At 36.6% G+C, this 15,015-nt stretch overlaps 1 protein-coding gene across 3 annotated transcripts in view; it reads left to right on the plus strand.

The window, feature by feature from the left end:
* Positions 1 to 15,015, plus strand: part of bcl9 (BCL9 transcription coactivator) — a 121,993-nt gene that overhangs the window by 84,460 nt on the left and 22,518 nt on the right. For 2 of the 3 annotated variants that reach the window (XM_016295753.1, XM_016295752.1), the window contains 2 exons: positions 7,150 to 7,227; positions 14,413 to 14,792. In XM_016295753.1, coding sequence (XP_016151239.1) covers positions 14,470 to 14,792 — 323 coding nt within the window. In that variant the 5' untranslated portion in view covers positions 7,150 to 7,227; positions 14,413 to 14,469. The remainder of the gene's footprint in view (positions 1 to 7,149; positions 7,228 to 14,412; positions 14,793 to 15,015) is intronic. The other variant, XM_016295754.1, reaches the window with a different exon arrangement.

Genomic DNA, 15,015 nt, shown 5'->3' on the forward strand with positions numbered 1-15,015 from the left:
GTAGGTCCTCTATGCCCCGCCTCTCTCAAACGCTTCGTTTTCTACAAAGTCCCTCCTTCCGACAAGCGCAGTCTGCTCTGATTGGCCAGCTGACCCAGTGCATTGTGATTGGCCGAACACCGCAAGCACTCGTCAGAAATGTAACGCCCCTTACCATAATCGCGAGCTTCATCTTTCAAAATAAATGTAAAGACAGAGCCCGAAAGGGGAACAGAGTCGCGTGACAGACACAGTGATGAAGCTGGTATGTGTTTGCAGTACACAAGCCACGGTTAAGACAGCTGACTCCACTGTGATGTGACCCTCTCTCTCTCTCTCTCTCGATCTCTCAACATGCATAATTATTGTATGAAAAACAGTTTCTATATGAATATATCACTGTATGATTTCCTTTGTGTTTCATGCGAGATAAAGTCATGCAGGTTTGGAAAATGATCACAGTCTGCTTTTGGGTGAACTATTAACTTAAAAAATATCTTGGTGTGAATTCTGAAATATTGTGTGTAACAAATAAAATCAGCTGAGTGGGCAGTTATTAGCCAGTGATGTGCTAAACATGGTATTGTTAACACATCATGATGCAGTCTCTTATTTATTTATTAATTAATTAATTTGTATTATTATTATTTATATTATTTTATATTTTTTTATTTATTCATTTATTTTTAAATAAATTCATTTCACAGCATTTATTTGTCAAGGATGCTTTAAATTAGTCAAAATGGAACAGTGAAGACATTTTATATTGTTAGAAAAGATTTTTATTTAAAAAATGCTGTTCATTTAGCATTTTAAGAATGCTAAAGGATTTATTCCCACAAAAATATTAAGCAGTGCAGTTTCAACATTGATAATAAGAAACCTTTCTTGAGCAACAAATCAACGTATTAGAATGATTTGGGAAAGATCGTGTGACACTGAAGACTGAAGAATTAATGCTGAAAACTAAAAGAACAAAAAAAAATGTTTACAATTGGAATATTTCACACTATTACGGTATGCTGTATCTACTGTTTTTTTAAGCCTTGGTGAACACGAGGCTTCTTTCAAATATGTAAAAAAATATTACTGACCTCAAACTTTTGGTAAACCTCTGAACATTAACAGTTTCAGCAAAAAATTATTCCTTGACACATTTTTCTTTTCTCCAGTTTTTACAGCATTTGTTCCATGCCTAAAGAATCAATGAAATACCGCTGTCAATCCCAAACACTGACTGTACAAACATTAGTCATAGAGTACCACTTTAGTTTTTTGTGATTTTTGAGGGTCTGCGTTTGAAAAAGAGTCTGATCTAGGATCAGAATTCCTGTTTTTGATGCAATACCTTTATGCTTTCTAGATAATCAATTGTGTAGTACCCTGTCTTTCTCTGTGAGGGCCATAGGCTTATTTTTGTTCTACCGTACTGGACAGAGAGGGAATCATTGCCTTCCTACAGTAGGCTAGCGTATAGGTTTCTACACTAGTCCTCTTTGAACAGATAAACTGGTTTGTTAGAGCATGTGTGGAATGCTATTGTGAAAGCGCCGTACAGCAAAAGGTTAAGTCGTACCATGTCTGCTTGCGTCACTGTCTGCTGATGGGAGACTGGGTGTATGTGTGTTTGCACACAAAATAACCTGTAATTTGAGGCAACGATATCTGACAGACTCATGACGGCACCCAGTTGTGGTACATCTCATGTACGTCATGCGTTTGTTAGCACCTCTGTGTGCTTGTCTGCCGTCACCTAGCTCAATGAGGACAAAAGGTAAGCCTTTAATTAGCACATAAGTATAAAACGGTTATAAAGATTGACTATAATATAACACTGGGTGTAGATACCGGCGAGTTGAAGGATGTTTTTAGGTCTTGAATGAGGGAAATCACCTTGAAGTGATTGACAGAAAACAAGCGAAGGCGAGGAAAGTCATAAATGTTTTGTGTTTTGCGAGATTGTTAAAAAGTTATGAGTGTTGTTTATGATTTCACTGCAGATGTAAAGGTACAATCGCCCCATAATGAAAATTGTTATTAATAACGCCCTCTCATGTTGTTCTAAATGGTGGAGCAGAGATTTTCATCTTTTTGTCTGTTTTGCTTTTTTATACAACAACTAGTCACTGTACTAAACTGACTGTTCAATTAGGGTCTAGTTGAGTAGTTGTTGTTGTTTTGTTTGTGTGTGTATTTTAATAAATTGTTTTACCGGTTGTGTTCCTCTGCGACCAGATTAAACCTTGTTGTAGCCTATATATTATGCTCTATTCATTATTTTTTAGAAACCTTGCACTTTTTTACTCCGTTTTAAACGTTGTTCTTGTATTCAAATTAAGCGTGGTCCACTGCTGCACACGTGCCACAATATCGATATTGGGCCAGCTGTATCGATACTCGTATCGTCAAATCTCAGTGCGGTGACCATAGAATAATCTGAAATCTGCAGTCGTTCGGTCTCTGGTAGTGGCTTAACATCACAGTGGAGCTTGTACTGAATGTGACTTCCTCAGATAATATGGCCAATTTATGTCACATCAGGAGAAATAATTTCGCTATTGAAACAACAGAGAAATGGTTCTCATGTGGAGATGCACAGTTTTCTCCCTGTTTGATTTGGTGTAATATTCTGCTGACCCAACTATATGCCTTTTTACTTGATATTGATGCTCACATTTATTGAAAACCCACATATGTCGTAGACGAGGCCTGGTGAATCGTGCACGTGCTTCGACAAATAGGGTGCATGAATCTTTAATTCCCAATTAGGGATGTGACGGTATGAAAATTTCTTATCACGATTATGGTGACCAAAATAAATTAAGCGTGGTCCACTGCTGCACACGTGCCACAATATCGATATTGGGCCAGCTGTATCGATACTCGTATCGTCAAATCTCAGTGCGGTGACCATAGAATAATCTGAAATCTGCAGTCGTTCGGTCTCTGGTAGTGGCTTAACATCACAGTGGAGCTTGTACTGAATGTGACTTCCTCAGATAATATGGCCAATTGATGTCACATCAGGAGAAATAATTTCGCTATTGAAACAACAGAGAAATGGTTCTCATGTGGAGATGCACAGTTTTCTCCCTGTTTGATTTGGTGTAATATTCTGCTGACCCAACTATATGCCTTTTTACTTGATATTGATGCTCACATTTATTGAAAACCCACATATGTCGTAGACGAGGCCTGGTGAATCGTGCACGTGCTTCGACAAATAGGGTGCATGAATCTTTAATTCACAATTAGGGATGTGACGGTATGAAAATTTCTTATCACGATTATGGTGACCAAAATGATCACAGTTATCAGTATAATCACGGTATTGCTCAAATGTGCTGGAAATGTTCAAAAAGTACTGTCACATAAATCATTTCACAAAGTTTTACATTTAAAATCAACAAACAACAAATAAAATGTTCTTGTTTGCATAACTAAAACAATAACATTACCAATGATGTTTGGATTTTAAATGACAACATGACTGACAACAGTTTATCTAATAGCATGTTCAAATATCTAATGTAAATGTTCAAATAAAGCTTTGAAAAAGTTTCATAAATGGTAAACCTCACATTTCAGCTTTTAAAGGGGTCAAGTCAAAATTATAATTGATAAATTATTATATGTATTTTATCTGCTCCATAAATAATACTAGATATCTTATTGTTTCAATGTGTAGAATCCACATAAGCTTGCTTTTCATCAACCGGTCAAAATTTACAGCAGGGCATGCTAATTCGGTCCGTTTTTTGGCCCACTGCGCAGCTCAAACGAGTAGCGCGGTTTCGTTATGCTTTCAGTTTCGTTTGCTGTTTGATGTTTCTCACATGCAACAGAAATGGCAGCGCTTATGAGTTAAACAATGCACACAAAATTTAGTCGCACGGGCAGAAAAAATGGTCGCAAAATGCGCCCATTTGGCCGCACTCTGGAGACCTGTGCTGGAAAGTATTTATTTATACTCAGTTGTTCAAATCGCAGTAATCGAATACGGTTATAGTGATGATTAAAATATGAAATGGTATTACTAACCGTGGGGTATTTTATCACGATTTATCGTCAAACCGGTAATCGTTACATCCCTATTCACAATACTACTCCTATGCTGCAATTCTATCCAGGTAAAACTAGTACAAAAAAGGCAATCTTCACTGGACTTGACGGTGACAATGAGCCAGATGTCTAAAATGCAGGAAGACTCTTTTAATGACTTTGGGGAAAGAGGAAGCTGGTTGTAGATCAGCTCCTGTTTCGAGTAGGAAGTGACCTCATTAGATGAGGAAGCTTCTGATGGGATTTAGAGCATCACTTTGAAACAAAACAATGCGTCATTTCTTTACGACGTTGTATTGTCTGCTTTTTGTCTGAATGTGAGTTTTGAAGCTCAGTTTGTAACTGTAGGCAACGCGTGTTTGCATCAGTGCTTGAAATCTTTGATAAAGTTCTTTCTTGTATTATTTCTGAGTTTATTGTATTTGGGAACACCCACACAGATTCACACTTTCTCTTTCTCTCTCGTTCATTCATCTGCTCTTGAACTGAAAGGTTAAAAGCTTGCTGATTTCATCAGGCTTCATGTTCATGCTGCTCTTTTTAATGCAGTGGATGCATACAGTGTCTGGTGGCTGACAAGCTCCAAAAAGACAAAAAGAAAAAAAATTGACAATGTCGCTCTGAAGTCCCCTGAATCATAAATTGCTATACAAAAGATTGGGGTTGGTAAGATGTTTTTTTTGTGTTAATGAAAGAAGTTTCTTATGCTCTCCATGGCTCAATTTATTTGATCAAAAGTACAGCAAACACATTAATATGATTAAATATAATTACAAATTAAAATAATGGTCTTTTGTTTTAATATTTTTTTTTAATGTAATTTATTCTTTCCCCCCCCCCCCAAAAAAAAACATTGTATATATTAGAGCCCGACCGATATATGGTTTTGCTGATATTGCCGGCCAATATGAGCCTGTCACTGATATATCGGTATCGGCAGATATTTTTTTACAGAACATATAACGCAGATAAAATGCTTGAAATGGTGTAGTTACTTTGTTTGTCGCTCCATTGTTTGCTACTGGTGACCTGGATGAAACGCTTTAAAGCTTAAAGGGGTCATATCATGCTATTTTAAAGATCATTATTTTGTGTATTTGGTATAACAGAATATGTTGACATGCTTTAATGTTAAAAAAACGCATTATTTTTCAAATACTGTGCATTATTGTAGGTCCTCTATGCCCCGCCTCTCTCAAACACGTAGTTTTCAACAAAGCCCCCTCGTTTGACAAGCGCAGTCTGCTCTGATTGGCCAGCTGACCCAGTGCATTGTGATTGGCCGAACACTACAAGCACGCGTTGGAAATGTAACGCCCCTTACCATAATTGCGAGCGTCAGCTTTCAAAGCAAATATCAAGACAGTTAATAATGTCGTTAGTTTTACCATCAGTTAAAGCCCGAAAGGGCAACAGAGTCGCATGACAGACACAGTGATGATGCAGTACACCCTGACATGGCTGCATCAACACTACTTGCTTTTCCTGAAACCACGCCGCCTTTCTTTGCGTGCACATTTGGGCGGCATTATGCTAATATTTCCACATAGTGACGTAGATATGTGGGGGCGTGTTAGAATGAGCCGTTTTAGGTAGGCGTGGTTGACTCTTGACTTTGGTAAAGAATATCTCTTTGGATTTGAGACTTTAGTCTTTGCAACTGTACAGATCTTCTTTATGCACCAAGAGCTTGTAACACTCCAACTCTTAACTTTTGTAAAGAATATCTCTTTGGATTTGAGACTTTAGTCTTTGCAACTGTACAGATCTTCTTTATGCACCAAGAGCTTGTAACACTCCAAAGAGAAAGGAAAACTTGAAATCGCATCATATGACCCCTTTAAGTCTATGGAAAACCATTAAAACTTTGAACTGCCATATCACCATAACGGCGCTGTGAATCCGCACCAAATTCGGGTGATCCCTTCAGCTCGAGGAACCCTCTCGAACGCGAATCGAGTGTACATCTAGAGGCCTGCTTTCGAATGAGACCACCCCCGCGTCGATAGCCCCCGGGGTTCGGGAGTTACTGGGTGGTTAAATTCGCGGTCCGATCAAGCAATCCCGGGGGGCTACCGACGCGCGGAGGGTGGCGTTTAAGAGGGCTCCTCGAGCTGAAGGGATCGCCCGAATTTGGTGGAGATCTGCCGGCGCGTTCGAAAAAAAAAAAAAAAAAAAAAAAAAAAAAAAAATATATATATATATATATATATATATATATACAGTATGTATGTGTATATATATATATATATCTCCAAAATGAACGTTTTTGTCTACATAATATATGTATGTTTACTGTGTATGTTTCTGTATATATAATTACACACGCATGCATGTATATTTCAGAAACATTTAATTTTTATATATTAAATATATTTATGTATAATATAAGTAATATGAATATAAATATATGTAAATATTTTCAAAATATATACTGTATGTGTGTGTGTATTAATATTTACATAATAAATATGTATATTATATATATATATAAAGTGAAAGTTTAGGTAACGCGCAGAAATTCTTGGTATCCACTTTTAAATTCAATTCTTGCATTCTCATGTTTAAAAACACAAGATTCATTGTCATTGATATAACACCTGGAGCGTTACATCTTGATCGGCAAAGTAAGAATATGTGCAGATGCAACTGACATTTCAGAGCTACTGCTGACGGCTAGATTTTAATGAAAAAAGTGAAATCATACAGGTATTAAATGACAAATGTTGATTTGGCCAAACTATTTCTATCACAGGTTTCATTATTACAGCATATATTGTGAGTGTGGGAGCGGGTTTGACAAGCTTGAAAATTTTGTTATATTGATACACTTCTCAAACAAGTGTCATTCAATCAAAAGCTGCTTCACCCATCTATTATTAATCAAGCCATTACCTCATTCTGTTCTGCAGATCTGGCTTTAACACGCTACTCTTGCCTCTTAAAGTATTTCCTCAGTGGTGTTACATTGGTCCTCAGAGTGCGTTTAATAAATGTGTATTCTCTCTAAAGTATTTCCTCAGTGGTGTTACATTGGTCCTCAGAGTGCGTTTAATAAATGTGTATTCTCTCTCTCTCTCTCTCTCTCTCTCTCTCTCTCTCTCTCAGATCGTTGTGCGGTTGGTGGTGTTCTGTTGCAGTCAGTGCAGTCATGGCCACAGCTATATCGTGACATAGAGGGACATGGTGAGTGCAGCTTACATATCTTATTTTTATGACTTTAATACATCCATGTCAGACAATTCAAAAGTTTGAGGTCTGGAAGATTTTTTTTTATATTTATGAAAAGTCTCATGCTCTCCAAGGCTGCATTTATTTGATCAAAATACAGTAAAAACAATAATAATGTAATATATTACAAATTTAAAGAACTGTTTTCTTTCTTATATTTGAAAATATTTTATTCACGTGATAGCAAAGCGAAATTACTCTGGTCTTCAGTGTCACATGATCCTTCAGAAATCATTCTAATATGCTGATTTGGTGCTTAAGAAATATTTCTTATGATTATCATCGTTGAAAACATATGTGCTACTTAGTATTTTTGTGGAAACTCTATTTTTTTCCCAGGACTTTTTAATGAATAGAAAAACAGCATTTATATGAAATAGAAACCATTTGTAACATTACCAATGTCAATTTAATAGGCGTGTACGCTAATAGTCGAATATTCAATCTGTAATTATTATTTGAGAAATAAAAACTAATCAAATTTTACTACGTGTTGCTTTGCTGGTCTTAAATGCAGGGAATTCGTGATAAATCCTAGGCATGCAAACTAAAAGTCAGTTATAACTAAATGCACTGGGTGGCGCTGTGGAGCATGTTAACAAGTTGATTGTATTTGATCACAGAATGTCGTTGTAACGTAGTTTGTAGATCGGGAAGAAGGAGGCGGGAACCGGCGAACACTCAAAGAAAACTTTAATAATAAAATAAACACAAAATAGCGCGACAGCCCCTCGCGGACGACTGCCGCGCAAAAAACGAAACCAAAACAAAATAAAGTCCAGGCCTGGTCCTCTCTCGTCTTTCCCTGTCGCCACTCCTCCTTTGTATCCTTCCGGAGCTCCTCCGTGAGACTCGAGACCGGTGAGTGGTGCAGGTGTCGCTCATTATCAATTACTCCACCGGCCTTGCTCCGTTCCCACGGCTCTCGGCCCCGCCCCTCTCGTCACAGTCGTCATCTGTTGTCATCAAGTTTGGAATTACTTTGATCAAAATTATCTTATTAAATGAACTTACAAATTGGAATTACTTTTGATCAAATGAATCAGTGAAACTGAGTTATCATAATATCGGCAACACAATGAGAAATCACATGAAATCCATTAATCCAAACACCAGTTGACTGAGGAAAGACATCAGTGTCCATCACTGCATTTATGACTGCAGTAAGCACTGCTCTACCCGAGTGAGCCGAGAAGAGAGCTTATCTGAAATGATCTTGAGACACATGCTTCCTTTAAGTTTCTACGAGGGAGAGTGGTTTAAGAACAGAAAACACAAAGCGCTGTAAGAAACTTTGCTTAGCACGCCGTTATCTTCGTGTTTCTGGAACATCTTTGCGGCACGTGTTCTTATTGGTATCAGACTGAGGAGCAAATTTCATGTGGATATTATTGTTTTTCTCAACATTAATATGATGTGAGACAATAAAAGCATGACAATATAAGCACTGCTTTATTTTTTCTGTTTGCTCTGCTTGAGCTTGAAAGCTTTTGTTCTTTATATATATATTTGTTTACACACGGTTTCAACTAAAAAAACCTTGAGATATAATGTAACGTTTTTGTAGAACAATGTGTATAATGCCTAATCATAAGCTTGTTCAGAAATGGTGACAAAAACGTCTTTCTTGTTAAACGTCATTTAAATGAACAAATATTTGAATATAAATTTTTTATGAGCCCAAATATTCAAATACAATATTTTTTGAAAAATGCCCATCCTTACTTTTAATGCATGAAAAGTAAGGATGAATAAAAAGCTGAACAAAAGTTTTAATTTCTTTTAAAATATGCTATTAAGAAACTGGCAATTTTTCTCCTCATGGTTTGGAGTTTTGGACCACTTTTGATTTTTTGGACTTGACATCCTTGGCTGGTTCAAGATATGTGGTGATCATTGCAACTATTGTTCATGACCTTCATTCACTCAGGTGGACTGTTTCAACAAAGTGATAAAGCTCCAGGAGTAGTTTGAGGAACAGTAGGCTAGTTCACCCAGAATATGTTCCAAACCGGAGTTTCTTTCTCCTGTTAAGCTCAAAAGAAGATATTTTAAAGAATGTGGGTAACCAAACAGTTGACGGTAGCCATTGACTTCCATAGTAGTTTTTTTTCCATGCAATGGATGTCAAAGGCTACCCTCAACTGTTTTGACAGAATTTTCATTTTGGTATGAACTCTTGTTCACAAGACATGAACCTGGGAACCCCTTTAGATACTGTGGAGTAGTTATTTTGAATTATGGATCCACCAAAGATGGATGAATATGATGCAGTCATGGATTGTGGTTTAAGTTTGAAGTCAGCAACTCCTGCTGCAGGCATCTCTGCATTTAAGTCCTGCTGTGGTCATCAAGGCTAAACTGTGTACTGCAGGTTGCTTAGAGGGTGTCCTTAGAATTATGACTTGTAGATATTGTACATTGGGGCCATTTTTCAGTCTAATCTGCAGGAGCGTATGGCATTCCTCAGATGGATCTGGGCACTAAAGAAACTTGGATGGATGATGTCATGGTATGAGTCCTCCTGACTCTCTTTAAAACTTAGTGGTTATGATCAAAAATGTTCTGGGCCTCTTTACAGATCCCAAAATCAATAATTCTAGTTCAGAATTTTTTTTGGCTCTGAAGAAATTTGCAACTAATAGTGGAAGTGTTTTTTTCTCTCCCTTCTCTTTCACTGTTTAAGTGTCTCTTCTCTTGTCAATTGAGAGTTTTTGTCTTTAAGAGAAATAAAGCTCAATGTATTGAACAACACTCCTAATTAATTTACCTTAAGCTAATAATGCTGGTTTTAAAGTGAATCACTTTTTCAGCACACATCTCAGCCATTATTTGCCCTCCCAAAATGCACTGATAAGAACTGAGCTTGAAGTGATTGAGCTGAATTGTCTTCAGGCGCTGTGTATCTTTGTAAAATATGATTACTTGAGTGATGTCATTCCTTCTGTCATTTGCTTACAGGGCTCACTATATATATATATATATATATGTTAGTTAGTTAGTTAGTTAGTTAGTTAGTAGGGCTGGGCAATTTGGCAAAAAAATTACATCTAGATTTATCCAGAACGTTTGACAGATTCTTCATTTAAAAAAAAAAGATTTTAACTAGTCAACTTAAAATTTTAATTACAACAGGATTCAAATAACTTTTTCTTTATTAACCCTCTAGTTAAATAAAATTATATTCCAAATGCACCACACATGTTGTCAACATGATGTAAATCTTAAACAAATCACTTGTTAAATACCTTTGCAGAAAAGATACATTGAACTACAACTACATCCTGTACAAACTTGTGTTATGCATGTTATATGTTTAGAAATAGGCTACAACAAAATGCTTAAACAATCTCAACAATGTAATTCAAAATGACTGACTTTATACATAGAGTCCAAAACTGGCACAATTTTCCCTGGAAATTTTCAAGGGGCTTTATAGCACACACTGTTTGACCTACTGTCAAATTTCCAAACCAAAATTCATACACACATATATCTCATCAGGCTGAATAACTTTTGTGCTGACAGTCAGCGAAGTTGGCTATTCAGGGCTTTGTGAAAACCAGATTGCTGTGGAATTTGCGATACTCCTTTTAGGGTTTTCATTCGATTGGCACCAAACTCTTTCACCATGATCTCAAAACACTTGGGGTGCATAATTGTGAAAGGATTTTTGATATCTCGAATGGTTTGGCCGTGGTGAAGCGACAGATTTATGGCAAGAAATGAGAAACAGGAAGTGTATAATAACTTTTGCATACATTGTCCAATTTTGATCAGTCTTCAGCAGTTTATTCGTTTTATGAGGCCAATCACATAGATGTGTCTATTAGAGGTCAAATTTATAACACAACCAACTGGCAGCAGGAAGTGTCATTTTTTAAATCAGCCTCTTATTTTTACTCTATTTGCTTCATGTCAAAACACGGCAGATGTGAAACTGCATGATGGAATTCTTGGTATCGTAAATAGTGTTGCCATAGCAACTGTCAAACTTTAATATTGTTTTCAGGTGTTTTTGAGGCACTTAACATGCTTAGAATTTTATGAAACTCGACACACATCACAGTTATAGACCGTTACACATTGGCTGAAGCTCATAAATGGGTGTGGAGGCGGCGCTCTATAGCGGCACCTTTTGGCACCAAATTCTGTACATATATTGTTCTCATCAAGCTGGACAACTTTCTAATTTACAGTCATTAGCTATGACCAATAGGAATTCAGCTATTTTGGTTTAAATGTGGATTTAAAAAAAAAATGCTGTGGATTTTTGCATACTCTCCATCTTGGGCAATCATGCAATTCACAACAAACTTTGTCTACACGATACCAAAACATTGAGGAACCTTAAATTACGAACAGATTTTGGATATCTCAAACAGTGTTGCCATGGTGAACTATTAAATTAACCGTAAAAAAAGGAAGCACTCTTGATGTTCTAGAGTAACCCTTTCATTGCTGTAACCTTTAAAACCAGACTGCCAGTGAGTTAAATGTATGTGCCCACTGCGCACCTTTTCCTGAAGCCACTGAGGGGCTTGGGCCCGTCGTTGCTGCTTACAGCGCTAAATATATATATTTTGTGGGTTCAGGAGAAGAGAGAGGGGCCATGCAAGGAATCCATGTTTTAAATGACAAAAAAATGAAATGGCTGCCTCAGTTGACATGCTCGTTTCTCGTTATGTGTTTCCTTTTTGCTTTTTGTGATATTAAGCGGAGCACTGTGCTTATACACTACCATTCAAAAGTTGTTGTTGTTTTTTTTATCGTTTTATACAAGGATGCATTAATTGATCAAAAGTGACAAGTACATTTATAATGTTACAATTTCTATTTTAAATAAATGCTGCTGTTTTGAACTTTTCATTTAAGGAATCCTGAAAATAAAGTTTCACAGTTTCCACAAATGCAGCACAACTGTTTTCAACATTGATGATGATAATAAATGTTACTTAAGCAGTAAATCAGTATTTTAGAATGATTTCTGAAGGACTCTCTCTGTCTCTCTCTCTCTCTCTCTCTCTACACTTCTAATATGAACTTTTTACACTTATGAGTTAATGTCGGATTTAACATCAGATTTGGGCTTTGGTAATCATATACATTACCGTTCAAAAGTTTGGGGTTGGTAAGGGTTTTGTGTGTGTGCATGTGAAAAGCCTCATGCTCTCAAAGTCTACATTTATTTGATCAAAAATTCAGTAAAAATGGTAATTTCATCTCAATATTACTATTTAAAAAGACTTTCTATTTGAATATTTAAATGTATTCCTATGATGGCGAAGCTGAATTTTCAGCATCATTACTCCAGTCTTCAGTGTCACATAATCCTTCAGAAATCATTCTAATATGCTGATTTGCTGCTCAATAAACTTCTTATTATTATCAGTGTTGAAAACTATTATTCTGCTTAATATTTTTGTGCAAAACATTATTTTTAGGATTCTTTAATGACTAGAAAGTTCAAAAGAAAAACATTCATTTGAAATAGTTAATACACCTATTGTCACAAAAGATTTCTGTGTAGCTCTTTATTTTACAGTTTGTTTCCGCATGTACATACTATTTGTTTATTATAGCAACTACAATAACTGGGTAATAACTAGGTACTAAACCTGAGCCGACGCATGCTGTAAAATAAAGTGTAACCGATTTCTGTCGCTTTTGGTCAAAGTAGTACATCCTTGCTGAATGAAAGTATTTGTTTTCTTTAGAAAAAAAAAATACTGACCTAAAACTTTGTAACTGTGTATTATGTGCTATGTAGCTTTCATGCAAAAAGGTTAATATTCATTCTAGTTTGAGAGCAGTGGTATCAAGTGGAAAGCACAACAGTTTGGCACAATATAATGTGGTGTGGATCAAGATTAGCAAATCAAACTATTTCAAATCAGAGTACGTCATGAGACTGGCTTTCACTAAATATTGCAAGATATTGTCCAGTTGTTTATTTGAATACTTCAATTTTCCACGCTGGGTTCCATCCATTTTGTTTGGGTTGAGTTTTCCATTCTTATTACAGAGCCTTGCATGATGGTTCTCCTCACTTTAACTGTGTTCTCAGCATGATGTTCTGTTGCAGACGGCAAAATCCACCAGCAGACTGGTTTCAGTCTATTGCACGCCTCCTTCCGAGATGTTACACGACTACTTGTTTTCAACAAATCGTTCTTTTGGTGGCCTTCGGTCTGACTCTTCAGTGAGTTTTGGATGATGGCCACTGCCTGGCAGAATCACAGTTCCACATTTTCTCACCTTGAGCTTCAGTGTTTTTGCGAATATGCAGTGACTTGAAATGTGCTTATATTCTTGGCGTGCCTGCAATTTTTTTTTTTCCTTTTTTGAGTAATTTGACAAGGTTGTGTTTGGAATGTTGGGTGGTTTTCATGGTGTTCTAAATTGGTGTGGATGTTCATAGCCGTTTGAGGCTATTCAGAACTCTTATGGAACATGTCTGCACAGGTGGACAAACAAGTAAACATGTGACTTGGAGTCGGATACTTCAGAGCTAATGTAGGTGTGGCAATGCAAGGAGAAACGTAGACTCACATATACATTGGCATTCAAAGTAGTTTTTTGTTGAATTTTTTTTTTTCAGCAAAGACATTAAATTGATCAAAAGTGACAGTAAGACATGCATAATTTTGCAAAAGATTTAGAAATAAATACAAACAAATACTGTTCTTGTGAACTTTCTATTCATCAAAGAATCCTGAAAAGAATGTATCACGGTTTGCACAAAAATATTAAGCAGGATACTGTTTTCAACATTGATTAAAATGTTTCTTAAGCAACATATCATCATATCAGAATGATTTCTGAAGGATTGTGTGAAACTGAAGACTATTACAGGCTATTACAAGAATAAACGGCATTTTACTTTTATTTTACTTTTACAAATGACATTTTTACAGTTATTTTAAGGTGTAATAATATTTTAAATTGTAATATGTCATTTAATATGACCATTTTGACATTTTTTTTTTTTTTTTTATCAAAGAAATTTCAAAACATTTCAAAAATTGTATCAACACCTAACTTTTAAAACAGTAGAAAATATGATTTAATTGAAATCAGGGAGAACATTTGCTGGCTTTTGTGGTCTAAACTAACTGTTCTTTGCCTGTTTGTGTGTAGTGTGGCCAGGGGCTGTGAGGGCTCCTTGGGGAGACTCCAGACAAGCCCACACAGAGAATGCTGGAGGTGCAGGAGGAGAGACCAGCAGCAGCAGCAGCCACGGCAACCACCGCAGTTACCGGAACCACAGGAAACGCTTCAGGCAGGAAGGAGAGGGCCAAAGAACGGCAAGAGGAGGGCCAGGACTGCAGCAGCCCTGTCGCAACCCCCAATACCGGGCCCCGGAGCACCCGGGCCAAAGCTACGCCCACCACTACACATACACACACCTCCAGTCCCCAACAGCACTCTACTGCTCCTGCCTCTGTCGCACAGGGACTGATGTCAATGCATTCCAGCAACCCCAAAGTGAGGAACTCTCCATCGGCTAACACTCAGAGGTGAGAGAACTGTACAAACTATTCCTTGAAACCAAAGCTTAATTAGTTTTATACTGGTATATGTATATACATACACTACAGTTTGAAAGAAATTAATACTTTTTGATTAATTTTATATTTCATTAGTATTTTTTAGCAAGGATGCATTAAATTTAATGAAAAGTGACTGTAAACACATTCATAATGTTACAGAAGATTTATGTTTCAAATAAAAACTATTCCT

The sequence above is a fragment of the Sinocyclocheilus grahami genome, unplaced genomic scaffold, assembly GCF_001515645.1.
Source record: "Sinocyclocheilus grahami isolate Dianchi unplaced genomic scaffold, SAMN03320097.WGS_v1.1 scaffold339.1, whole genome shotgun sequence".
NCBI classification, from domain to species: Eukaryota; Metazoa; Chordata; class Actinopteri; order Cypriniformes; family Cyprinidae; genus Sinocyclocheilus; species Sinocyclocheilus grahami.